The 25980-nt window shown below is 43.1% G+C and overlaps 2 protein-coding genes and 1 long non-coding RNA gene across 5 annotated transcripts in view; 2 read left to right on the forward strand and 1 right to left on the reverse strand.

Moving 5' to 3' along the window:
• MATN3 (matrilin 3) lies at window positions 1-21410 on the forward strand. Its single transcript, XM_042982452.1, has 8 exons — window positions 1-217; window positions 5248-5814; window positions 8867-8992; window positions 9766-9891; window positions 11521-11646; window positions 15289-15414; window positions 19012-19122; window positions 21275-21410. The coding sequence occupies exons 1-8, from the start codon at window positions 1-3 to the stop codon at window positions 21328-21330; spliced, it is 1455 nt and encodes a 484-aa protein (XP_042838386.1). The 3' UTR covers window positions 21331-21410.
• Window positions 14754-24221, reverse strand: LOC122237427. Of its 2 annotated transcripts, XR_006215989.1 has the most exons (4): window positions 24020-24221; window positions 22858-22976; window positions 17094-17762; window positions 14754-16663 (listed from the first exon to the last, which is right to left on the reverse strand). It is a non-coding gene; the product is annotated as an uncharacterized LOC122237427 (long non-coding RNA). The 2 variants fall into 2 exon arrangements; XR_006215988.1 differs by having other exon boundaries at window positions 14754-17762.
• Window positions 24222-24289: 68 nt separating this feature from the next.
• The window catches only part of WDR35 (WD repeat domain 35), a 59386-nt gene continuing 57695 nt past the window's right edge, over window positions 24290-25980 (forward strand). For both annotated transcript variants that reach the window (XM_007080714.3, XM_042982451.1), the window contains exons 1-2: window positions 24290-24417; window positions 25112-25229. In XM_007080714.3, the coding sequence (XP_007080776.1) occupies window positions 24394-24417; window positions 25112-25229 (142 nt within the window). In that variant the 5' untranslated portion in view covers window positions 24290-24393. The remainder of the gene's footprint in view (window positions 24418-25111; window positions 25230-25980) is intronic.

Here is a 25980-nt window from a genome sequence, read left to right on the forward strand (position 1 = left end):
ATGCTGCGCCACCTCCCGGGACTGCTCCTGCTGCTCTGGCCGCTGCTGCTGCTGCCGCCGCCGACCCCCGCCGCCCCCGGCCCCCTGGCCCGCCCGGGCTCGCGGAGGCTGGGGATGCGCGGCCCAGCGGGCAGCCCCGGGCGCCGCCCTGCCCCCGCTGCCCCCACCGGCGCGCCCTATTCCGGGACCGGCCAGCCCGGCGGGGCCCGCGGCGCAGGTACGGGGGCGGCAGTGGGACCCCGGCTCGGGAGGGACGCGAGCGGCCACCAGGGAGGGACAGCCGGCAGAAGGGAGGGAGGGAAGGAGGGAGGCCCAGGCGGGAAGGATGAGTGGTAAGGGAAGCGGAGCATCGACCTGGAGAAGCCCCGTGCAGCCGCCAAGTGTTCCGTCCATCCCAGCCTGAGCCAGACTGCGATGCGAGACAAAGAATCCCGTTTCCCGATGAAGCCTGTGGGGAAACCGGTCCAGAAAGGGGAAGGGCGATGCCCAAAGTCACTCCTAGTGGGGACTAGAATTTGGGTCACCTGAAGCTCAAAGTCCAGGCACTTCCGTCTGCAATTTGGGCCTGGAGGATGGGGCAGCGCGGGAACGCCTCTCAGCGTTCTGGTGCCAGCCCCTACCTCTGAACAAACCTTTTCTTCCTGAGATTCTGCCTTTAGTTCTCTGGAAATCACTTCATCGATAGCCCCACTTCTGTGTGTGTGACCCTTCCTCCCCTGGCCACAGCCTTCAGGCTGTCTTGGTCCAGTCTAGGATCTGGACCAGAATTCAAACTGGACTTCACACGGGGTGGAGGCAGGGGAGGGGGGGATATCGGGGGTGGGGGTGGGGTGGGGGTGTGAGTCTAAGAAGGAAACCTGAGAGGCCCCCTGGATGGCCCCAGACCTGTCTTGTAACCATCCTGGTCTCCATGTCTTCTGCCAAGACCAGGTGTCATGCTCCAACCGACTGGGTCCCAATCCCAACCTTTACTCACTTAGATCCTCAAACACCAGGACGCTGGGTCTTTGGCGAACAATTCCGTTTCCCTGATTGGTCAGTAGTTGGTTCCTCTGGCAGAGGTTCCTAGTACAGCAGAGCTGGAAGAGCATCTGACACAACCTCTAAAAGCACATAAACAGAGGTTTATCAAATGGCTGAGCAAATCAGTGTCAGAGCCCAGAATAAAACTCCTGAGGGCTCTAAAATCCTACACAAGGGTCTTTCCACTGCTACAGCCTACCAAGCTCTTAAAATGGTTTACATACAACTTTATCTTCATTACCAAAATGTCCGGTTTCAGTCTTGCTGAAGATGGGCTGCATCAAACCATTTTCTGGGTCTCCAGTCTCATTCACCCAGTGACGCTTTATGCCTCAGGTTGATTTGTTTCGTCTCTCCCCTTCTGCACCTTTCTGGATAATGTTGAGAAGGAGCCAAAGGACTCATTCCTGCATCAGCCCCAGTGGGCTGGATTTGAAATGGTGACAGCATTGGAACCAGGGAGTACCAGGGTTCACAAAGGTTAATTTCAGTGGTAACCTACTGGTTGCTCCAGGATGGGAGGAAGGGTGGGGTTGGGAGTGTAGGGAAGCCTTTCTTCTAAAAGGTAACCTTACCTCTTGGTCCTGACCCACCTCCCTTGGGGATGGGACTGGGAGAGGGAGGAGGGATTCTGCATGGGGTGTTCATGTTCCTCCAAAGCAGCACTGGTCCTGCATTACTTGAAATCCAAACTGATCTTGAATGCAAAGCCTTTAATAAACATTACATGTCACCCTTTTTCAAATTGCCTTCTTTCTGCACCCAGAAATTGCTACGCTTTGCTATAGGCTTTTATTTCTAGCAGGACTATCAGAAATCAGCAAAATTGGAAGTATGGAAATCTTTTAGGAAATTCGGATTCTCACTTTCTTGGTTTCTGAGAATCAAAGCGCTGCCATCTATCTAGTAAAGGAGAGTGAGATTCAAAACCAGTGATATTGCAGAGGGTGTCCAATCAGGAAGTAACCAGATGTTCACAGAATGTCTTGCCATCGACGTTGAGTCTCCCTGTATTAGTTTTCTATTGATACTGTTATGAATTAGCACAAACTTAGTGACTTAAAAACAGCACATATGTATTAAGTAAGTGTTCTGTAGATCAGAAGTCTCACACTAGTCTCAAAGGGCTAAAATTGTGTCAGCAGGGCTGTTTCCCTTTGGGGAAGTTCTAGGGGAGACTGTTTCCTTGCCCGGTTCAGCATGTAGAGGCTGCCTTCACTCTTTGGCTCATGGCCTTTTCCCTATTTTCAAAGCCACCAAAGGCAGGCTGAGTCTCCTCTCCTGCCTCTCTTCCACTTTTAGGGGCCTCTGTAATTACATCAGACCCATCCCAATAGTCCAGGATGAACTCCCTTCTTAAGGTCATTAACTTAATCACATCTGCAAAGTCTTTCTCCCAGATAAAGTAACATAGGTTCCGGGGATTAGGGCATAGACATCTTTGGGGGGAGGGAGCATGATTCTGTCCACCATATCCCTCTGACACAGGATTCCATGTGAGAAGGAAGGAATCATGCATATTTACTAAAAGAACACAACCTTGGCATTAGTAAGGACACCATTTGGGTGTTAGTGAAATCATTGTCAAATATGGGCTCACCATGTATTTATCCTTTTACTCCAGTTATGCAGAAATACCTATATCTATGTCCATGGAGGATTTTCAGTATGATTCTTCTTCCTTGTTCCTGATGCATGGTAATCAAGGGATGAAATGAAATTCTGGGGTTTTTTGTTTTTTTTTTAAAAGACTTAATTCCTTTTGACTTAACTAAATATATGACATACAGCATATTTCAGGGTGGTGACTCAGAGACAACAAGCAGGATGTTTACTAGGTACATGAGATAATGTTGATTTTTTTGTGGTGGAAAATACTGCCTCAGAAAGAGAAAGCCATGCAGTGAAAAGCCCCTTTAGGCTGGGAGTCAGGAAACTTGGAATCTAGTCCATGATCTGCTGTTTTCTGACTCCTACACCTCTCTGAACCTCAGTCATCTCACCTGTAAAATGGGTATAAAAACAACTTCTGCACCTCTGAAGGTTGTTCACAGAGTTACTGTGTTGGTACAATAACTGTGATCTCTAAGATGTTATTGAAAATAAGGTATGGTTTATTTTTTTAATTGAATACCTCCAGGAAGCTGGATAAAACCAAGAGGATAATTTTCAGTTTTTATTTATTTATTTAAAAAAATTTTTTTTAACATTTATTTATTTTTGAGATAGAGAGACAGAGCATGAATGGGGGAGGGTCAGAGAGAGGGAGACACAGAATCCGAAACAGGTTCCAGGCTCTGAGCTGTCAGCACAGAGCCCGACGCAGGGCTCGAACTCACGGACCGCGAGACCATGACCTGAGCCGAAGTCAGCCCCCCAACCGACTGAGCCACCCAAGAGCCCCGATAATTTTCAGTTTTTAAAGAAAACTATATAAAGGCATCAATCCTGTTCCAGATTGGGCTTTTTCTGTCACAACCCGTCTTGCCTAGGAGTTTGTTTTGAATCCATCTTTTCCCCTGGATCACTGTGTAAATTGCCTTCTTTTTTTTTTTTTTTAATTTTTTTTTTAACGTTTATTTATTTTTGAGACAGAGAGAGACAGAGCGTGAACAGGGGAGGGGCAGAGAGAGAGGGAGACAGAGAATCTGAAACAGGCTCCAGGCTCTGAGCTGTCAGCACAGAGCCCGACGCGGGGCTCGAACTCACAGACCGCGAGATCATGACCTGAGCCGAAGTCGGACACTTAACCGACCGAGCCACCCAGGCGCCCCTAAATTGCCTTCTTACAGTAGCATCACCTAGCATCACCTTCCAGCCCCCTGCTAAGAAAGGCAAGAACCCTGGTTGATGCTTCATGCTCAAGCATCAGTTACATTTCCATTTAGGACTTGGTGTGTATGATGAGTGGTGTGTGTGTGTGTGTGTGTGTGTGTGTGTGTGTAGAGGAGGAGGAGGAATGAATTGAAAAAGATGTTTAATACCTGGCTTTTCTCTCAGCCAGTCCTGACTTTATGACTTGATTTTGGTGGCTGGGAGAGGGAGGAGTGTAGAATGAGATTGGGGGAGAAGGAGAAGAAGGCAGAGACGGAAACAAAGCTTTGCGGTGTTACTGCAACTTGCTTGGTACTTTTAAGTAGGAAAGATACAAGCTCCTTTGCTTCTGTAGCCCCAGGGCTTAATATGTGGGAGGCCCTCAAGAAAGTATCTGGTGGATGAAAAAAGTGAAAAGGGGGTGACCATGAGAGGTTGGTGGGGGCAGAGGGTGGGCACCAGTGGACGTCTCTGCTTCTGAAAACCAGACACACGCACAGAGTTGGAAGCACAGCGGACATGGGTCAGATTTAAAAAAAATTTTTTTTATGTTTATTTATTTTTGAGAGAGAGAGAGAGAGAGAGAGAGAGAGAGAGAGAGAGACCGAGCGAGCAGGGGAAGGGCAGAGAGGGAGGGAGACAGAATCCCAAGTAGGCTCCGTACCATCAGCACAGAGCCCAATGCAGGGCTTGAACCCATGAACCGTGAGATCATGACCCGAGCTGAAACCAAGAGTTGGACACTTACCCGACTGAGCCACCCAGGCATCCCACACGGGTCAGATTAAGTTGTTGTCATTCTTCTTCCCACTCTCAGGCTTGTGGGGCCCCAGAGTTCGCTAAACCTGATGAATGATGAGAAGGAGGGGGCATTTAGGGCTTCCCTTGGGTCAGTTTTTCCTTAGCACTGGAGTAGGGGAAGGAAATCTCCAGAAAAGCAGTAGTGTGCTTGCCTTGAACTGCAACATTGCCTGAGGTGTCTGTGAGGCCTGGACAGTGTGCAGGTAGGCTGTCCTGAGCTCACCTTTCACACCATTTGGGGACACTGTCCCATTGGCTCATGGCCAAGGTGCCTGAGAAAGATCTGGAATCCATTCATTCCTGGGAGTCAAGAGGAATCTTGGGAACAAAACTTGAAGCAGAGGGATGAGGTTCTAGGTGAAATTTTGGGGTTCAGCCAGCCTGTAGGTGAGATATTTGGAGAAACTTCACCCCCCGATGTGAATTCTTAGTAAGGAATTTGGACGGCCTTGGAGTTTTCAACATCTAAAGGGAGGATGGTCTTGGGGGAAGATAACAGACAGTGGGGTCTCCAACACCAGGGCTCTCTGGGTGTGAGGATGACTCCATTGCTGATTGGGATCAGATTATTGGTTAGTCATGCCTGTTTTCCCACACCCTCCTTTGCAGGTGTTTGCAAGAGCAAGCCCTTGGACTTGGTGTTCATCATTGATAGCTCTCGCAGTGTGCGGCCCCTGGAGTTCACCAAGGTGAAAACCTTTGTCTCCCAGATAATCGACACTCTGGACATTGGGGCAGCGGACACACGGGTGGCGGTGGTGAACTATGCTAGCACCGTGAAGATTGAGTTCCATCTCCAGACCCACTCGGATAAGCAGTCGCTGAAGCGGGCTGTGGCCAGGATCACACCCTTGTCTACAGGCACCATGTCGGGTCTGGCTATCCAGACAGCGATGGATGAGGCCTTCACGGTGGAGGCAGGAGCCCGGGGGCCCACATCCAACATCCCTAAGGTGGCCATCATTGTGACAGACGGAAGACCTCAGGACCAGGTGAATGAGGTGGCCGCTCGGGCCCGGGCATCTGGTATTGAGCTCTATGCCGTGGGCGTGGACCGGGCAGACATGGAGTCCCTCAAGATGATCGCCAGTGAGCCCCTAGATGAGCATGTTTTCTATGTGGAGACCTATGGGGTCATCGAGAAACTTTCCTCTAGATTCCAGGAGACCTTTTGTGGTAAGTCTTTGCTCCCAAATAGAAAAGATGTTGTATTCAGACACTGTGTATCCAAAGAAAAAGAAATAAAAGATTTATTCTTTTTTTTGGGGGGGGGGGTGGAAACTGGAAAACCAAAATATAAGCAGTGCTTTTCTTGTTTTTTTTTTTTTTTTTTTTTTTTTTTTTTTTACCAACATAAACACACTTTGTTGGTTGAGGAATATAGAGTTGCTTTATATGTAACTTGGTTTGCTCATAAAATCTTCATGTTTGCATTAGAAAAGTGAAGGTCTAGAAATATCCAGGATAAATGATCCTGCTGTTCCCTGACTGGGTCAGAGAAAAATAAAAATAAAAAACTCAAGACACCTCTTTTCTCCCCTCTGCCCACAACTCCATTTTCCCCAGATATTTTCTTTAGCTTTACCATCTCTGAATGTCACAGAATTCTACCTGTTTTCCTGCAGAAAACAAGGAGCAGCAGCTGTCTGTCTGTCCATGGAAGGATCAGCTGGCCTGTTTTCCAGTGTAACTGGCAGTCAGGGTTCTGCTTATTCCCTAGATACACTAGTTTTCAGATTTTGTTCTTCCTCTGACTATTCTTCATGGAGGGATGGGATTAGGAATTAGGGAGGTTGGGATTTCAGCTCACTTGTGAGGTAGCAAGAAGCAGATTAAAAAAAATCATTGTTACTGTCCTTCTGTCTTTTTCCCTTTAGGATGGAGTTTGAATATGAGTATGTTAATTAAAAAAATTTTTTTTAAATGTTTATTTATTTATTTTTGAGAGAGAGACACAGAGACAGAGCATGAGCAGGGGAGGGGCAGAGAGAGACGAAGACACAGAATCTGAAGCAGGCTCCAGGCTCCGAGCTGTCAGCACAGAGCCTGCCTGACCCAGGGCTCAAACTCACGAACTGGGAGATCATGACCTGAGCCAAAGTTGGATGCTCAACAGACTGAGCCACCCAGGCACCCCTGAGCATGCTAATTTAATTGGAACTTTTAGCAGTCAAATCCATGAATATGAATTTACTTAAGGCTGGGCTTTATTTTTAGTCACTGATCAGAGTTATGGATGTGTGAGACTCATACTTTTTTAAGTTTCTTTTTTCTACTATCTATCCATCTGCCTGTCTATCTTTCTCTATCTATATTCATGCTTTAGTTTTTAAAATCATTTAGAGGTATAGTCTTTCAAAGCCCTCCATGGAGTTATCCAAACAGGTATGGGCAAATTTTTAGTTCAGGTGAATTTTATTATTTTTATTTTTTATTTTTAGTTTTTTAATTTATTTGAGAGAACGAGTGCATGCATGTATGTGTGTGCGTGCGTGCACATGAACAGAGGGGGTGGTGGAGAGAGAGGGAGAGAGAGAATCCCAAGCAGACTCCGTGCTGTCAGAACAGAGCCCCACATGGGACTCGATCTCACAAACCATGAGATCATGACCTGAGCCGAAATCAAGAGTTGAATGTTTAACCAACTGAGCCACCCAGGTGCCCCTGGTTCAGGTGAATTTTAAAATGTAGATACCGTTTGCTATGTAATCTATTCCCCATCTCTTTATTTGATGTATATTAATTAATCACTGATGATATGAAGATAAAGATATTCCTTCCCTACTATCAAGCAATAAAAATAGTTTGGGGGTGGTGATGAGACAAACAAGTGAATCAATAATTACAATTGCAAATTTTAAGGAGTCTTTACATCAGAATTAATGTGGAACTCAGCAATCACCAGTTTGTCAGGAAATGGGAGATGAAGTCTTGGTCTGGAGCTAAGTTTGGCCTCATCTCAACCAGACCTGGCTGGTGGCCCCTTGTCTTTCCTGTCCCAAGACACTGGGCCTTCACAAGCTATCCTTGGCTTTGGTGGCATCTACTTAGTATTCATTGGTTTCTCAAAAGAACATGGCTTTCTTTCTCCCAGGAAAACCCCTTATGCTTGTGGGTGAGAGCTTTTCCATAAAGATGCTGGTCTGTGGCAGAGTTGGGTCTCACAGCTAGCACCTGGGTTTGGGCTTGAAGGCCATAAAGTAGCAAGTGGTGAGTGGCAACCTTTTCCTTCTGGTACAAAAGGCCTGCTTGTTCTGGGGGAAAAAATCCCCTCTCTATGGAAAAAAGACTGAGGGCCAGCTTGTTGTAGTCAACGGGTTGGAAAGATCATCCCATGAAAAGGCCCTTCTTGGGCAAATATTAGCCTTGACCTGTTGCCAAAGCAGTCGAGGCTGGGTTACCTGCCCAGGGATGCCAGCCTCCTCCAACAGTCCTCCTTGGTTTCTCAGAAATGACTAAATTCATTGATTCTTCTTCAAGGCGTGTCACTAGGGGAAAAAAAAAAATCCAATGAGATATTAACAACTCCAGGAGCGAAACGATGGGTATGCAGTTTAGCTAACATAATCTCATTTATTCTGGTCTTCCTTTTCTTTTCACCTGCTTGCATCAAGCATGTGAGTTTATTCTCCTTGCAGATATTAGAGGCCCTGAAGTTTCATACATAAACATTTGGGCTCAAGCGCCATGCTGCACATTCAGGCATTGCCCTCGACCATTTGCATGTTCAAATATGTATTGCCGCCCAAGAGTGAGAGAGTTCCAGGCCCAGAGGGATGCCTGCCTGTGACTTCTGTTTTGACACAAATGATAGAGCCCTTGGAAACCAGATCTCTGGCTGCAATAGGCCAGCTAGCTCGTAGACCTTCAAGAAGTACATTGTAGTTCTCCCCATGTCTTGCAGTTGGGAAGTAAAAAGTCTTTTTTCCTGAACAGGTGGATAAATTGAAGACCTGACCCATGTAAGTGCTTGGCTTTGGTTCCCAATTCAAAATTTCCTTTCTCTTTGAGAGAGTTGACAATAAAATCTGTAATTTTAAATTCATAACATTATTAGTTGAAGAGTGGTATTTCTAATAAGCCAGAGGCCAAAAACAAATACCCAGTGTTTATAGTGAACTATAATTGGAGAGGAACCCAGAGAGTGATGTCTCTCTGACATGGAAGAGAGTTATCTGGAATGTGTCTTATGTGTCGATACTGACTATTGTAAACTTCCTGTGCACAGCCCTGGACCCGTGTGCACTTGGCACACACCAGTGCCAGCACGTGTGCATCAGTGATGGGGAAGGCAGATACCACTGTGAGTGTAGCCAAGGATATTCCCTGAACGCCGATATGAAGACATGCTCAGGTGAGGCTTGCTCAGGGATGGTGTCTGACTGCTACTTACCTGGGGACCTACTCTCTAGGGTTTGGACTGGCCGTATGCTTTTCTCCTGACTGCCTTTTGGTTGGCTTACTCTTGCTTATCCACGTTTTTCCTCCAAAATTGTTGCAGAAAAGTGAGAGGAGAAAAGTGAGGTAATATCTAAATCAGCTTATTTATAGTACTTATTATTAGTTTTAGAGAAAAGGGTTAGTAGGGAAATGGGTTAGGAAGGAAGGGGGCCAACACTTTTGGTCCTTTTGAGGATTTGGAACTTTTCCTGGATTTTACTTAATTAAATACAAGCTTCCCCTTTGTCCCTGTGACCAAAGCTGCTTATTGAATTTAGACACAGAAGAAACTTTAGGGAGCTTCTCACTCATCTAGTATATGAATACTCACATATAATCAATAAAGATGGGAATTAGGTGTATTTTTTTTTTAATCCTAGAAAAAAGTTTTTGAGAGGAAGGAAACTTAGAGATTATTTAATTCAACATACTCATTTTATAGACGATGAAATGGAGACACAACAGAGGAAGAAGACTTACCCATGTCATAGGGTCTGTTAGTGAAAGAGCTAACACAGGACTTTAGTTCCCAACCTCCTGTCCTGTAGTCTTCCTGTTGTGCTGAGCTGCCTTGTTTCAGTAGCAGTATGTGTGTGTGTGTGTGTGTGTGTGTGCGTGTGTGTAGTGGCTCAATTAATTTACCACGTTTTCTGTGTGTTTACATTTGTCCCGATCATCTTTTGATAGCTACCAATAAGTGTGCTCTTAACACTCATGGATGTGAACACATCTGTGTGAATGATAGAACTGGCTCTTATCACTGTGAGTGCTATGAAGGTTACACCTTGAATGAAGACAAGAAAACATGTTCAGGTAAGTGGGAGAGGAGGGTTTACTTTTGCTACCTCCCTATCTATATGCCTCCCTAGCTGGTGTTGGAGGCATAGGTCATGCTGACAAGACACTTGGTTGGTTTTTCTCTCTTGGGGTTTTCCCATTTCTGACTTGTCTAGTAAGTCAGACCGGTCTTATTAGACAAGTCAGAAATGGCAGGATGTATGTATCATGGGCCACACGCATGAGTGTGTTGTTCATTTCCATCTCTGTACCAAGCCCTTTCAGTGCTTTCCAGATGCTGAAGACAGTTTAGTAGGTTAAAATCAAAGAACGCTCCACAAGGTATTTATTACCTACCATGGGAAAAACAGTTACTTCATAGTGGAGAAACCTGGCAGGCATTACTTGAACCAAGTGGTCAGAGTGAACACCTCCAGTAATGCCCTGCGGTGACATCATGCATCTCCTGACATGATGTCCTGAGGGCACCATAGTACTTCTGTTGTATTCTTGCTAAACATCCAGAATCATGAGGAAACTTCAAACAAACCTAAACTTGGAGACATTCTACAAAGTGATTTTCCACCGTTTCTCGGAAGTGTCAAGGTCATGAAAGATAAAGACTGAGCTAGGGACATGTGACAATGAAATGCAATGTGGGTCCTAGATCGGATCCTGGACCAGGAAAAGGACATTAGTGGCGGAACAAATGGCAAAATTTGAATGAGGGTCTGTAGATTAGTTAATAGTACTGTGTCAGCGTTAATTTCCCAGTTTTGATAATTGTACCATGGTTGTGTGGGATGCTAACATTTGGGGAGATGGGTGAGTACAGGAATTTTTGTACTATTTTTGGAACTTTTTCATATGCCTTGCGATGATTTCAAAGTGAAAAGTTTAAAGATAAAAAGTAGTTGAAAAGTATCCTGTCTGCATACAGAAAAGTGCGCTGAGTTTGGGTCTTGAGTTCTGATGCTGCTCTGAGTCAGTTGGTTTCCTTTGGATTCAGCTTCCTCACTTATTTATTTATTTTTTTTTACTGTTTATTTATTGTTGAGAGAGAGACAGAGTGTAAGCGGGGGAGGGGCAGAGAGAGAGGGAGACACAGAATACGAAGCAGGCTCCAGGCTCTGAGCTGTCAGCACAGAGCCTGACATGGGGCTCAAACCCACGAATCGTGAGATCATGACCTGAGCTGAAGTCAGACGCTTAACTGACTGAGCCACCCAGGCGCCCCTCAGCTTCCTCACTTATAACAGGAGAGGGCTGAATTACAGTTTCTTCAGATTCAAATTTGATGTCTTTCTAAATCTAGTGTAATTAGCCACATATTTGCTGGTATCCCTCTGATTCAGCGTAAATACAATAAGTCCTGAAGGAATGCTTTAGAAAGTATTTATGAGATACTTAGATTATAAAAACTCCTTCTTGGTGATTTTGAAGATCAGTTGGGGAAAGATGAAGAATAAGCACTGTGTGTGCAGGATTTTGTTTAACTCAGCCAACGTCCAGTATGAGCCAATAGTACGGATGGCTGTGGAAAGTTTGTAATAGGAAAGTTTGCCTCTTATATATTTCTAGCTGCAAGTAAGAAGATTGTTATGTACGGGTAATACAAAAATTTTCTACTTTTCATTTCTCTTCTCCTGGACTTCTGTTTGGCAGCTCAAGATCAATGTGCTTTTGGTACACATGGCTGTCAGCACATTTGTGTGAATGACAGAGGTGGGTCTCATCACTGTGAATGCTACGAAGGCTACACTCTGAACGCAGATAATAAAACGTGTTCCGGTAAGGTCCACTGAACAAATTCTTTCGTTGTTGGCTCTTTGTATGGCAGGAAACCAAGTTCCAATTCACGTAGTGAGCGGTTCTTAAAGACAGTTTAAAGAGTCGGACTTTAGACCGTCCACGGTACTTATAGACAAAGACACACATAGCTCAGACAGCAGTGAGCTCGCTTCATTTTGCAAATACAGCTCACTTCAGAAATGGGTAGGGAGCGGGGGAGATGAGAAGAGCTAATTGAATGTAGGGTCTTGATCCAGGAAAATTTTATAGCTCTGTATACTGGGGACTTGTAAAGCAAATGGGAACTTTAAAGGAAGTCAGTTGGACAGTAACTATTTGGTGTGATAGGCTGAACTGATCTTTTTCCAATTAAAACTTGGCCAGGAACTTTTCTGTAGCGTTAATCTTAAAGCTGGATCCTTTTAGTAAAGGAGACTTTGTCAATGACTAAATTAGACCCACACAGATCTTCCAGTAAGTTTGAAGTAAGTTGTTCCCTGACAGTTTCTAGATGATCAATCTTCAGTGAATCTGAGCCTTATGACTTGGCCAATCCTCATTAATTTGATTTAAACTCACTGGCAGAACAGGGTGGCATTTATAATGTAAAAACACTTTCTAAGAGAAATTTGTGCCTCTCAAGGCGGTGTTTAATTTTGGCATATTCAAACTTTTAAATAAGATTTTTATGTATATGTTCCTATCCCTTGAGGAGAGATATTATGTGACCTTTTGAAGAGAGAATAAGGGAAATGGCAAATCACCAATTCCCTTAAAAAAAAAAAAAAAAAAAGAGGGGCGCCTGGGTGGCTGAGTTGGTTAAGCATTCAACTTCAGCTCAGGTCATAATCTCCCTGCTCGTGAGTTCGAGCTCCGCGTCGGGCTCTTTGCTGTCAGCCTGGAGCCTGATTCGGATCTTCTGTCCCCCTCTCTCTGCCCCTCTCTGGTTCTCTCTCTTTCTCTCTCTCAAAATAAATAAATAAACTTAAAAAAAATAAGAAAAATAGGGGTGCCTGGGTGGCTCAGTCAGTTAAGCGTCTGATTCTTGATCTCAGCTCAGGTCTTGAGATCAGCGTCCTGAGTTCAAGCCCCATGTTGGTCTCCACACTGGGCATCCAGCCTACTTAAAAAAAAAAAGAAAAGAAAAAGAAAACAAAACAAATCAATTAAAGAATACTGAGTACCTATTTTTTTTTCCAGGACTGTGCAAAATGCTGTGGGGATGTAAAGAAATGCATTTTGTGTCTCTGAGCAACTTCTAGACTGGGTGCAAAGAGAACCAACACCTTGAGAAAGCAGAGACTAGCCAGGAAGAGGGGTAGACAGTAACCGAGGGCTGTGGATGCTGGGGAGGTGGGCTGCCTGGAGAAGGGTATGGAGTGGGTAGGGCAGTAGGTGAGCCGTGAGGATGGTGAAGGTTTAGACAGAGGACTGGAGAGCCAGATGGCCAAGGGGAGTGGCTTGTGTTGGTTTGCTCAGTGATAGGACTAAGTCCATTGGGGTGGAGAAGCCTCATGGCTGTACTTCTCAAACTGGTTACAAATATCCCACTTGGTACCTTAAGCCACCAGGAACACTGAAGACCTCGAAAAAGGAAACTAAAACAAATGTACACTTAAATTAACAGATATTATGGAATAAAGTAGAACATTTTATTTTGAAAAAATCAAAGAAAGTGTTCAGTTAGGGCAGACTACCCCAGGCAATACTCCCAGGTCACAATATCCAACATTCTTCAGTGCCTGCTATATGCTGTGCATGGTTCTAGGCATTTGCTGTGAGCAACTTTATGAGGAAACAAGGCACAGACAGGTTGAATAACTTGGCCCTGGTCACTCAGCTAGTGAGTAGCAGAGTGAGGATTTGAACCCAGGCCCTTACTCTGGTGGTTACACATGCTCTCCAACACCAAGCCATACTGTTTCATGGTTGCAAAGGTAGCTAGAAGAGCAAGGCCAGGTTGTGGAAAGTTAGTGTTTATATATTTTAAAGTAATGATGGATACTGTTCTAAAGCTGAGGTACGTAACCTGGGTCACATCCCCTCCAATGGCCTGCTTTCCCCTGCTGGCCGGTAGCAAGGCTTGTAGATTAAATGTGGAGCCCCGGATTGGGGGGGTTGGGGGTGGAGGCATGGCCCGTTGTTGTCGGTAGAGCCGCTGGTAGCCTGGGATGAGGGGAAAAACGAAACATTCTGCTATTTGGCATTTTGCTAGAAAAATCTGAAGTAATGAAGGGGAATATCAATGTTAAAGCTGGAAAGATGATCTATGAATAAATTATGTAGAGACTTGCATTTCACTCAAAGCTCTTTTATTAAAAAAAATGTTTTTAATGTTCATTTATTTTTGAGAGAGACAGACAGAGACAGAGTGTGAGTGGGGGAGGAGCAGAGAGAAAGGGAGGAAGACACAGAATCCGAAGCAGGCTCCAGGCTCTGAGCTGTCAGCACAGAGCCGGATGCAGGGCTTGAACTCATGAACGGTGAGATCATGATCTGAGCTGAAGTCGGACGCTTAACCAACTGAGCCACCCAGGTGCCCCAAAGCTCTTTTATAGGCAATAGTGAGCCATGGAAGTTTCCTGAGTGTGGAGGAACACTTAAGAGTTAGAGGGGGACAAACCAGTTAGGTTGGTCTCCTGTGATGTTGGACGAAGAACCTGTGTTTCCATGAAAGACTTTCTGGGTTTATTAAGGGAGACCTGCTGTTTTCATTTGTCCTGGGCCAGTGTGGACATGGGACCAGACAAGCACAGCACTTTTGTCTGCTCTCCACTCAAATCTGGGCAAACCATCTACCTCCTTGTAATATATTTACTGTGACAGATAATAAACGCCTCACTATCCAAACATACACATCTCCTCACCATCATCACTGTTATTGCTATCTCTTTGTGTATGTGTGCATATGTGCTCAGGCTCGTGTTTTCTCTCCCACTTTGTACACTTTTTTTTTTTTAATGTTTATTTTTTGAAAGAGAGAGTGCAAGCCAGGGAGAGGCAGAGAGAGAGAGAGAGAGGGAGAGAGAAATCGCAGGCAGATTCCATACTGTCCATGCAGAGCCTGTCGCGGGGCTCGAACACACAAACTATGAGATCATGACCTGAGCCGAAACCCAGAACTGGACGCTTAACTGACTGAGCCACCCAGGCACCCTTTTCCCACTTTGTACACTCTTAAGGCCAGGCCGTTGGTCAACACAGCATCAAATTTAGCTCCATGCGCAAGTGGGTCTCTAATACATTATTTTTGGTGATGGTGATGATGATCCACGTGTGGCTGGAGATGTTGGAGGCATTCGTGGTCATCACGAAAAGCCAAAGGTAAGGTCTGATCCATATAATCAAAGTCAGAACTGGCCAGGAGCAAGGCAGGAAAGAAAGAGAAGGCACCCCCTAGATATCTGCAAGAAATGAAAGGGAAAAGGGGGGAGCCAGGAAAAGGCGAGGCTAGAGGCATGTGAGATGTAGAACAGGAAAACAGGCTTTCTCCTGAAAAGTGGGAGATTTGTTGCTGACAACTGAAGGGTTCATCCTCAGCATCTGTTGCCTCCATACCGAAGCTTTTCTCACCCAGAAATCTGCATTTGGTTTCCTGCTGTAACTTGGGAATATTTTCTTTCCTGCCGCGCTCCCGGCCAGTTCTCAGCAAGTGTGCTCTGGGCTCTCACGGCTGCCAGCACATCTGTGTGGACGACGGGGCAGCGGCCTATCACTGCGAGTGTTATGCCGGCTACACCTTGAATGAAGACAGGAAGACGTGCTCAGGTAAAGACTGGACTTCAAGCCTATGTCATTTGGAAGGACAATCTTCCAGGAGGAAGCCTTCTTCTCCAAGTCTGAAGCACAGTCCTGATTGTTCCTCCCAGTCCGAATCCTCCAGTGGCTCTCAGTTGTCTTCAGAATGAAACCATTCTGCCCACGGCCATTCATCCCTCGTGGGTCCTTCCTCTGTCTTTGTTTCTCTTTCTAATCAAAGTCCTGTCCTAAGTTAGAGTTTCTGTTGTGGTGGTGGTAAGACACATAACGTACAACATCACATTTTAAACATTTTTAAGATGTTTTAAAAGTATAGTTAAGTGGAGTGCATTCCTATTGTGCAACCATCCCACACTCCATCCATAGCATTTGATCATTGCAAACTGAAGCTCTGTACCTGTCCCCTCTCTCCCTGCCCCTGGTGACCTCTCTTCTTCACCCGGTCACTCCCTTTATCCCCAGATTCGTTCCTTTCCACGTCCTGTGCTCCACCACGTGGATGTTCCGGAAACATGCCCTGCCCGTTTCCACCCTCTGCTGGGATCCCCTTCCCTTGCCACTTTTGCTCGTCAAAATCCAAGAACTGCATCCTTGCCAACATTTGGTTTTGTTGCATTAATTTTTTGCCAGTCTCATCGATGCAAACAAGTATCTCCCCGTGGTCTTTATTTCTTTCATTTCCTGGTTGCTAGAGAGGTTAAGCACCTCTTCCTGTATTTTTTGGTCATTTCAGTTTCTTATTGGGAAATGCTATTTATGCCCTTATTTTTCTATCTGGTTATTTGTATTTTTCTTACTGACTCAAAGGAACTTTTCACATCTCTGGATATAAATTTTTGTGTGTGTGTGTGTTGGAAATATCTTCTAGACTGTGTTTATATTTTTACTAAAGGATGTGTCTACAGCAGTATTCATAATATTTTCATTAGTGCAGTAACTTTATTAGTGTTTATTTTCAATATGCTTCATTACCTGCATAAGTGTTCTCTAAATTACCTTGTGTGAATCGAATACTGCAAAAGAGTGTTTGTTTGTTTCTTTAATTTCCAGGCCTAGTTTTAATTTTATCCCCTCTACCAGGGTTCCCCTTCTACTTCTGTTGAGCTCCGCCCTCTTTCAACGCAGGATGCCTTGTGTTGTGGTTACTTGTGTGTTCCTTCAACCATTCCTTCATCCATTCGGCAAATAGAGCGCCTACTATGTGCTAGGCACTAGGTATATAATTGTGAACAAAATAAGTATGGTCTTCGATAATAGTCTAAGGGGAAAAGACAAGGAAGTGACAATTTATAAATGAAATAAGAGCCAGGGGTAAAGAACAGGGTCCTCAGACAGTGTGGGTTGGGGGAGTGCCTGGATGAGGAAGTGACATCTGAGACCCGAGCATCAGCCATAGTTAGGTTGGAATTGGGGGGCTGGCAGATGGAGGGAGAGCAATGCCACAGTCTGTGCTTGTGCGGTGATGGCTTTGGTGGGAGAGGAGGGGAGAAAAGCCAGTGTGAGGGAAGCATGACCAGCCAGAAGAAGCGTGGTATTAGATAGCTGGGAGAGTGAGGCAGGGGCCAAGTCCTGCTGATCTACTGGGGTGAGGGCAAGGAATTTATATTTTATTCTATGGGAAATGGGAAGTCACTGGAGAGTTTTAAGCAGCAGAGGCATTCTGTTTATATTTTCACAAGTCACCCTACCTGCTGTGTGGATTGCAGGGGATGAAAAGCAGAAGACGGGACCAGTCGGAGGCTGTTGCAGTGGTCCCAGTTTGGGCAAGGAGGGTGGCAGTGGTGACAGAAGCAAGATGATTTCAGATACTTTTCAGAGGCAGAATGAACAGGAACCAGGGAATAGGGCAGGAGAGGAATAAGGATGATTTTCCTATTTCAGCCTTGAGCAGCTGGGAGGAGGATGAGGTATCTCTGTTGAGGTGAGGAAGACTGAGGCTGAAGCAGATTTCGGGAGCAAAGTCAGAGTTTGGGACTTGCATGTTTATGCTCCTGTAGACTGTGAATTCCAATCCCTGAAGGTAGTAGATGTCTGTATTCCTAGCCTCCTCCACGGCCCGACAGTTACTTGGTAATTACTTCTTCATTTGAAGTACGGATGGATCAGCTTCTTGAGGAGGGCGAGGGTAATAGGGAGCAGCTTGCTTCTAGAATTTGAATATGTCAGGGTACTGTCACCCTATCTAGGTGTTTAATCCTCAGAAACATCAGTCTTGGGCATTTTTTCTTCTCCCGGAAAATGGGGATTCCAGTATAATTTATGACGGGTTAGGTAACGACCTCACTTGTCTAGCCATTCACTTATTTTCTCAGCAAGTGTTCGTGGAGCTACTCATATATCTAGTACCCTGTCAGGTCCTGAGGAAGGAATGGGAGACAAATCAATGTTTTTGTAGTTTGCAGTGTATAAGTCTTGTACTTCTTTTGTTAATTTTTTCCTAAAGATTTTATTCTTTTTGATGATATTGTGAATGGATCTATCTCTCAACTTTCAATTGTGCTATATCCTAGTTTTAAATTTTCTGTGGAGTGTTTTAATTAGAATACCCCGCTAAGCCCTTGCTCTCATAGAGCTTATAGTCTATCAGGCGAGATAACACTGGAAAAGTATTCTAAGTGCCAACTATATGCTCTGTACAGGGATGATGGGCATGTACTTAATTTCAGTAGCTACTTTCTGGCTTACTGACTGACTGGTTTGGACTGGCTATCCCTAAAAGTCAGCAGGATTTGGACAGGTAGGTAGATTATATTTAATCAAGTGAATTTATGGTCCCCTCAATAGCCTATCTTTGTAAAATGTAGGAGAAAATGTGGGAGCAAAGGACCACTCCCTGTCCTCAGACAGTGGTACCACCCGACTGCAAGATTGTATACCAGTCTTCAGACCTGGGAAGTTACTCTTACTTCTGTTAGGCAACTTTGGGGGCTGTGATACTGAGTAGGAATAGCTGCCTCACTGTATTTCAGAAAGAACTAGAAGTTAGCATTATCATTCTCCCAGGTTCTTTGCTTAAATGTTGATACCAACCTGAATTTTTTAGTTCCAAAGTATTTATGGGTAAGAACTAGAACTCTCAATTCAGACCATCCAATAGAATAAGAGTCTGTATAGGACATCAGGAATTATCCTTGAATTTAATCCCTTTATTTCTCTTAATTTCATTTTATTCATTTAATCCTTGAATATTTTGGCCAAAGAGAGAACTGTTTTCCTCATTTTCATGTCTTAATAAGGACACAGTATCATAATAAGATTAATTATCTTAGCTCTGTATGTTTGGCTTGCGCCTACATCAACTTTTTAAAATTTTCCTTCATATCACAGAAAGTTTCCAATGATCACAAAAGTATAGAGAATATAGTGAACTCTCATATAACCAACACCCAGCTTTGGCAACTGTAAGCACTTCCCAACATCTAATTCAATTTCTTCTGTGACATTAGCATTCCAAAGTATTTTCTCCTCTTTCTGTGTGCTTATACCCTTTTACCTCCTGGAAAATGCATTTAGGTAAGTCTTAAAAATGGAAGTATTGAATTCTAGATTTCTTGACTTGCTATGATTTCTAATTAGCTGTAACATTTTGTATACTGTCATCATCAGCCATTCAAGAAGCACGAAGACTCATCTCCACAGAAGATGCTTGTGGATGTGAAGCCACTCTGGCATTCCAGGATAAGGTCAACTCCTATCTGCAGAGACTGAACGCCAAACATATCCTTTCTGGAAGGTTTTCTGCTTCTGCTTTAAGCCACTCTCGGTAGTACAACTAAGCCAAACATTTTAGGACATTCCATGGGATAAGGGCCCTATTCATTACATTTTAAGATGAGCAATAGTAATACAGTGTTTATTTTTTTAGAGTTCTTTTAAAATATTTTAATAGACTGTTTTCCCCAGTTAGTATTTACATGTTAAAAGCTGCCTATTTGTTTCTCCAGTGCTTTTCCAGTAGTATATGCTAATTGAGTTCTTATTAACAGATGGAGCTATTATGCTAGGATCCCTTAATATGGCTCAGTTCAGAATCTGTGCATGTACAGAATGAGTTAGCTGACTAGTGAGGCAATAGCTCAGATAGCACATATACTGGCTAGCCAAGTGGTCAAAAGCAGATTTCAAAATGTAACATGTAAGAAATGTGTAAGATTTCAAAATGTACCATCTAAGAAACTGTAAAAATCAGTTATTTTATTTTTAATTTTTTTAAATATTTATTTATTTTTGACAGAGAGAGAGAGAGAGAGAGAGAGAGAGAGCATGAGTGGGGGAGGAGCAGAGAGAGAGGGAGACACAGAATCCAAAGCAGGCCCCAGGCTCTGAGCTGTCAGCACAGAGCCCAACACGGGGCTTGAACTCACAAACCTTGAGATCATGACCTGAGCCGAAGTCGGACGCTCAACCGACTGAGCCACCCAGGTACCCCTAAAAATCAGTTCTTTAACCAAAGGAGTAATTCAGGAAAAGTACTTTTTCTTAGACAGCTCAAGTTAACAACACTGTCCCTAGGGATCTTAGAGGAATGGTATTCAAATGGTGATAGGGACATGGGGGTGGTGCACAGAAAGTTGTACCAAATTCATTTGCAAATCCTTAAGTTGACCTGCCTAAAATGCTACAGGGACTCAGTTGGCATTCTCTGTTCCCATTTCTTACTTCACATCGCAGTTCTCCTGACTTTACACCAGGAAGGCATATCTCTTACCCAGCCTCAATCTTCTAAGGTGAACTTCTTGGAAAAGTAAAATCTCCAGAGAGCCAAACAAAGGGATGGATGGTTCAACAGTTTTTAAATCAAGGCCTCATAAACACCACTCCCCCAATTTATTCCATTAAGAGATACTTTTCCAATTAAAGTTTGCCTTTCATCTTTCATTTTTACTAATTTTATGCCAAAATTTGTAATTTATTTGTTGTTTGATCAATTACATGCTTATATTAGTTGTAATGATAACTCAATCCAGATGGTTAAAAATACTGGAGGCCTTATGGTCAAAGAAAATTAATTTAAAGGTAATTTCAATATCAATGTTTATGTGCTTGTTGTTTGTGTTAAGTTTATTTCAAAGAAGTGTTAATAGAGATCAAGAAAAGATTTCCAAGATTCAAAGTAGAATAAAATTCTGTGGAGAAAGTAGAAAGTAAATATAAAGTCAAGGAAATACAAATTCCTTTATTTTAAATATTTTATTTTGGAAGAATGATAGTAGGTATTGATTCAGTATGGTATTAATATTACATAGGACATTTGGAAAACTAATTTAGATTTTATGTTAAAAAATCAGTATTTTTAATATGGCAGATATTACATATTTTGTAACTAAAATTTATGATGAAATTTTCATCTAATTTAAATATGCACAAGGCAGCATTTATTTGTCAAAATTATTTTAGGGGATCGGAGCAAAAAGTTTGAAGACAAGGGCTCTGTATCATCTCTGAAGACCACTGCTTTGTAACAGGACCCTAAAGAACAGAAGTTAGGAGTTTTAGGTTAAATTAGATTTTGCTGAGAAAATAATTTCACTCTTTTTCTTCTTTATTTACAATAGAATGTAATTATTCTCATTTATCTTGTATTTAAGTGTATGAAACTGTGTTTCTGTTTTCTGATGTTTAAAAATGAGGGTACCTTGGCTCAGTTGGTTGAACGTCAGACTTCAGCTCAGGTCACGATCTCATGGTTTGTGGGTTCAAGCCCCGTGTTGGGCTCTGTGCTGACAGCTCAGAGCCCACAGCCTGTTTCGGATCCTGTGTCTCCCTCTCTCTGTGTCCCTCCCCTGCTCATGCTCTGTCTCTCTCTCTCTCAAAAATAAATAAAAAACATTTAAAAAAAAAAAAGGCATTGGCCTTAACAACTAGTCACTTGATGACATTTTAGGGAAGCTGCAAGAAAATGAATCTGGACAAATACATCATTAAATTACTCAAAATTTTCACCTGGAAATACGGAGAGCTTGGTGTGTTTGATACTTTTGCATACTTCCATGTTCCTGCTAATATCTGCCCTTGCAATTGCCTGAATATTACTGGATAAACAGTATGAGGATCTTCTAGAGAATCGGTGTCATTTTTTAAAGGAAATAAACATTCACATCCTTAAGAGCAAACTTTAGTGTCTCTAAGCTATGACTGTGAAACGATTGGTAGGAAATAGAATGAAAAGTTTAATATTTCTTTATTTACCAATTGAGCCATTTAATTTTTAAATGTTTATATTAGTAAGATAACCATACTTACAATGGGAACTTTTGACCTATTTTCTCTTGATAGTATTTATAGTATAAACCAGACTTACTACTCAGAGTGTAAATTGTATGGAGTATTTACACATAAAAAAGTTCATATAACTAAATTGAGGTGAATATAATTTAGCACTGTTTAACACTTTATTTTTTGCTCTTTTTTTGCTAGAGTATTACTGAAGCTGTGATCAGGGGATTGTAATACACATCTCTAAAAATAGATCAAGTGAACATTACATGAAACATTATAAGAAACATGTAACTAAAGATTTTAGTTTTGAATTAAGAGTGTTATAACTTTATACCAAGGAAAAACTATCCTACTTTATCTTTACTGTTTTACCTTAGGATCCAATCAATAAAATTATATTTTTATAAATATCACTCTAACAAGTAACAAAAGTAATGTTGTCTTTTTAAATTTTAGTGATAAGCGTAACCATTCTTCACTTATACATTTGATATATGTATTTTATTTTTCAGCTTGAAAGCTTATAGTTTTTAGAGAAACAGTCCTTTAAATTGTGTATTACTGAATTTTTTTTTTTTTTGGGTTTGTATTGTCTTCAGTATAATAAAACGTTAATATCTTTACATATTATTGTCATGACTTTTTCTGGCGACCCATATCAATTTTGTCTATTAACATATTTCCTTAAATTAAACTGAATTAACAATTATTTTGAATATATAACAGTTTCTTATCAAAGGACACAATGTGGTAACTCTTCCTATAATCTCATAACTTTTAAGGTTAAAAACGTAAATTCAGGTTAAATAAGCTTTAATTGAGAATATTTTGGGAGAGGGAATAGAACAAAATTACCTAAATTTGGATAAAATAATGAAGGTATATTGACATAAGCACCTGAAAAATAAATATCACCTACAGATGTAAGCCCAAAATCAGTCAAAAATCTAAAACAGAAACTTTAAAAGGAAGAAATGAAAAATAAATACATCAAGGCAGTATACAGTATATGAAACATACATGGTTGTTTCTCAACATTTTTGAAAGGAGATGACTTAGAGCAGTATTATTTTCCAAACTTATTTCAACACAGAATCCGTAATATCTATTAATATATCATAGAGAAAAGGTGCTATAGAAGGAATAAATGAGAAGGCACGTGCAAGCACTAGGGGAAAGTATTTAAAGAGATGATTTTTCAAGTGTGACCACCAACAACCAGTTTCAACTTACCATCTCTTAAACTTGACCAGTTGATTGGAATCCCCTTAGATAGTTCTGGTTTGTTTCATGAGTCCAGTATAGGGAGCTTGTGCACAGGTGCCAACATATCTTCAGAATTCAGCTTGATGCTGAAAAAACAGATACACACATTTGAAAGCAAATATATTGTCTGAATGGGATGGGGGTTACGTTTGGAAAGAATTTCTCAGGGAGACCTGATTTGTACATTCGGCTAGGCACAATTGGCAGAGAGGACAGGAACATCAGGGGATATGTAAGATGGCCTTGGAGGCAGAAAGCATATGGACTTGCTTAGAATGGGGGCACGATAGTAGATATTTCGGTATCCAAGGAAAATCTAATTTTAGCTGGGATTTAGATTTGATAGGAAAGGCACTGTGACCATTGTCAATTCTTGAATGTGCTGGGTGAGGCAACAGACTCCCTTCAAAGGATCTGAACATTATTTGCCTGAAATTGGGAAAGACTAGGTGGGGAAATTAGCTGCTGCTGCTACTGCTGCTGCTGCATAAAGTACATTCTAGATTATACAACTCAACAGCAGTGGCCGCAGAATATGGTAAAAGGGAAAATCAGATATAAATTAGAAAATGGGTTAGACTAAGTAATTTCGTGGGATTTTCTACCCCGTGCCCAAATTGCTGTGCTTTGTAACTCTCCAAGCATTCAAAAAGGACAAGGGAGATTGAAGAATTAAGGTAGAAAAAGAAGAGAATACACAATAGTCGTTCTCAGGCCAGGGATCAAACACCAACTTTAATTACTCAAAAACGGAAGGCTATGCCCAAATGGCAATTACATGCTGCAATGGCCCAAAGCTCATATATATACTCCTTGACATGTACCATTGGGCTGCAGTAACACCTGAAATAAGCTGTTAAAAAGTTCTAAAACAAACAGAATAAACGCAGTCTCCTAAAAACTGCTCCAGAGGGTTCTCCAATCCTCAAAGGAATAAGGGAAGGTTTACAGACTTCAAAAATGTACGTTGGCGCTTCCTTGTGTCCCACGGCGCCAGCCGGCCAAACACAGTAAATGACTTTCCACAATGCTGGATCTCTGGGGCTTACAAAATACCCAATCACCGTGACCTCAGGCGCCTTTGCTTGAGTTGATTTTAACACCCCAGGCAAGTTCCACCGCGACCTACTGAGGTTTAGCCTGCTCTTCGAGCCGCTCGAAAAGCAGACAGCTGAGGTGAAGGCAAGGCGCTGAGGGACACCGAGCTGGCCCACCAGGCGTAGGGCAAAAAGGCCCAGAAACAAAGCAACCAGCCCCAACCACAAGTGCCGTCTGCTGTCTGCTGCTACTCCAACACCCCGATCTCCGCGCAGGCGCACGACGCTCGGCGGTGCGACGCCGCCGCCGGAAGTGTCTCTCAGCGCCCCGGATGCGCCTGGGCGGCGGTGGTTGTCAGGGCGACAGGCGCTTCCAAGAGCTTCTGGTACTCGCGACTGGAGACTTAGAAAAAGGTTTCCTTTGGCGGGCCTGGACGGCTGGGGTCGTCTTCTCGGGGTTCCCAGGATGTTCTTTTACCTGAGCAAGAAAGTGAGTTTTCCCGCTGACGCCCTAGCTCCTCCTCTGTTCTCGCGTCCTGCAGGCGAATCCCGCATCCTGTCCCGCATCCTTCGCCTTCCCACCTCGCACCTTCCTGCCTCGTCCAGCCTCGGACCTCCTCCTTCGGGTCCCGAGTCCCAGATAATTCTCGGCGGAGCCAACAGCCCTTTCGCACGACTCTCTCCCATTCCTGCCCCCTGCCTGAGTCTTTTTGGGGACCTCAGCAGGACAGATCACTGCGTGCTTCCCTACCGCTCCTTCTCCACCTGTTGATCCAGGTGACTTCAATTCACTGGATCGTCATGGGCTGGCGGGCGAGAGAAAAGTAATAACAAAAGGGTATCCTAAGTGTTAGTGTGGAAAGGGAATATGGATCAATGGTATGGATTTATACCTCTTTTCCCCATTTCCTTCCTTTAAAATTTCCCAGGTGACTCTCCCATTGGGTTCCTCTGCAGTCAGTGTCCTTCTTGTGTGCCCCCCCCCCTCCCCCCCGCCGTCCTTTGGAAAATGGTAGGGCGCGGGGCAGTTCAGGGGATCGTGCCATGCCCATTTTCCTAACAGTACACTCTCTGCAAGGCTGACCATTTTTTATTTCTTGGGGGGATTTCTTCAGCCTGCATCTGTAACTCACTTTCCAACTCCTCCATGAAAAGCTGTGAGAGTGGCTGTGGTTGTTTTTCAGGTCGCCATTCCCGATAACGTAAAGCTGAAATGTGTATCTTGGAACAAGGACCAAGGATTCATAGCATGTGGTGGTGAAGACGGATTACTGAAAGTTTTGAAATTAGAGACACAGACAGGTAAATGAAAGCAAGCCCAAGTGTTTGAACTGGATGGAAAATAGCCTAGTATCGTTTGTTCGGTGAGATTTGCTCTTGGTATTTGTCACTATGCAGTTCTAATTCTTTTAAAATGAAAAACAAACAAACAAGACTCCAAACATTCAGTGCTGTTTTTATAGAGTATTTTTGCAGTAAAGTTCAGAGAACATCGAATGTAAATATCAAATGGCTTTTACTCAAGTTATTGATGGAAAATGAAAAAGAATGAAGAATGCAAACTAAGTCACTACATTGCCTTGTGCTATGTCTATTTATTCTGCTCTATTATTTAGAGTTTAAGAAAAATGACAATTTGAGGGTTTTTTTTTTAATTTTTTTAAACATTTATTTATTTTTGAGACAGAGACAGAGCATGAACAAGGGAGGGTCAGAGAGAGAGGGAGACACAGAATCTGAAACAGGCTCCAGGCTCTGAGCAGTCAGCACAGAGCCCGTTGCGGGGCTCGAACTCACATACCGCGAGATCGTGACCTGAGCCGAAGTCGGATGCTTAACCGACTGAGCCACCCAGGCACCCCGACAATTTGAGTTTTAATAAGGTCACAAAATCTCACATTTTGTCACATTTGGAGGCTGGTGTCATCTTTTCTGCTTATCAGATATGTTAATAATTATTGACCTAGTTCCGGAGAACAGAAAATGAGATGTTTAAAAACATTTTTGTTTATAAGTTCCTTGTGTTTACAGCTTGATTTGTCTTTTTTTAGTT

The sequence above is a fragment of the Panthera tigris genome, chromosome A3 (assembly GCF_018350195.1).
Source record: "Panthera tigris isolate Pti1 chromosome A3, P.tigris_Pti1_mat1.1, whole genome shotgun sequence".
Taxonomy (NCBI): domain Eukaryota; kingdom Metazoa; phylum Chordata; class Mammalia; order Carnivora; family Felidae; genus Panthera; species Panthera tigris.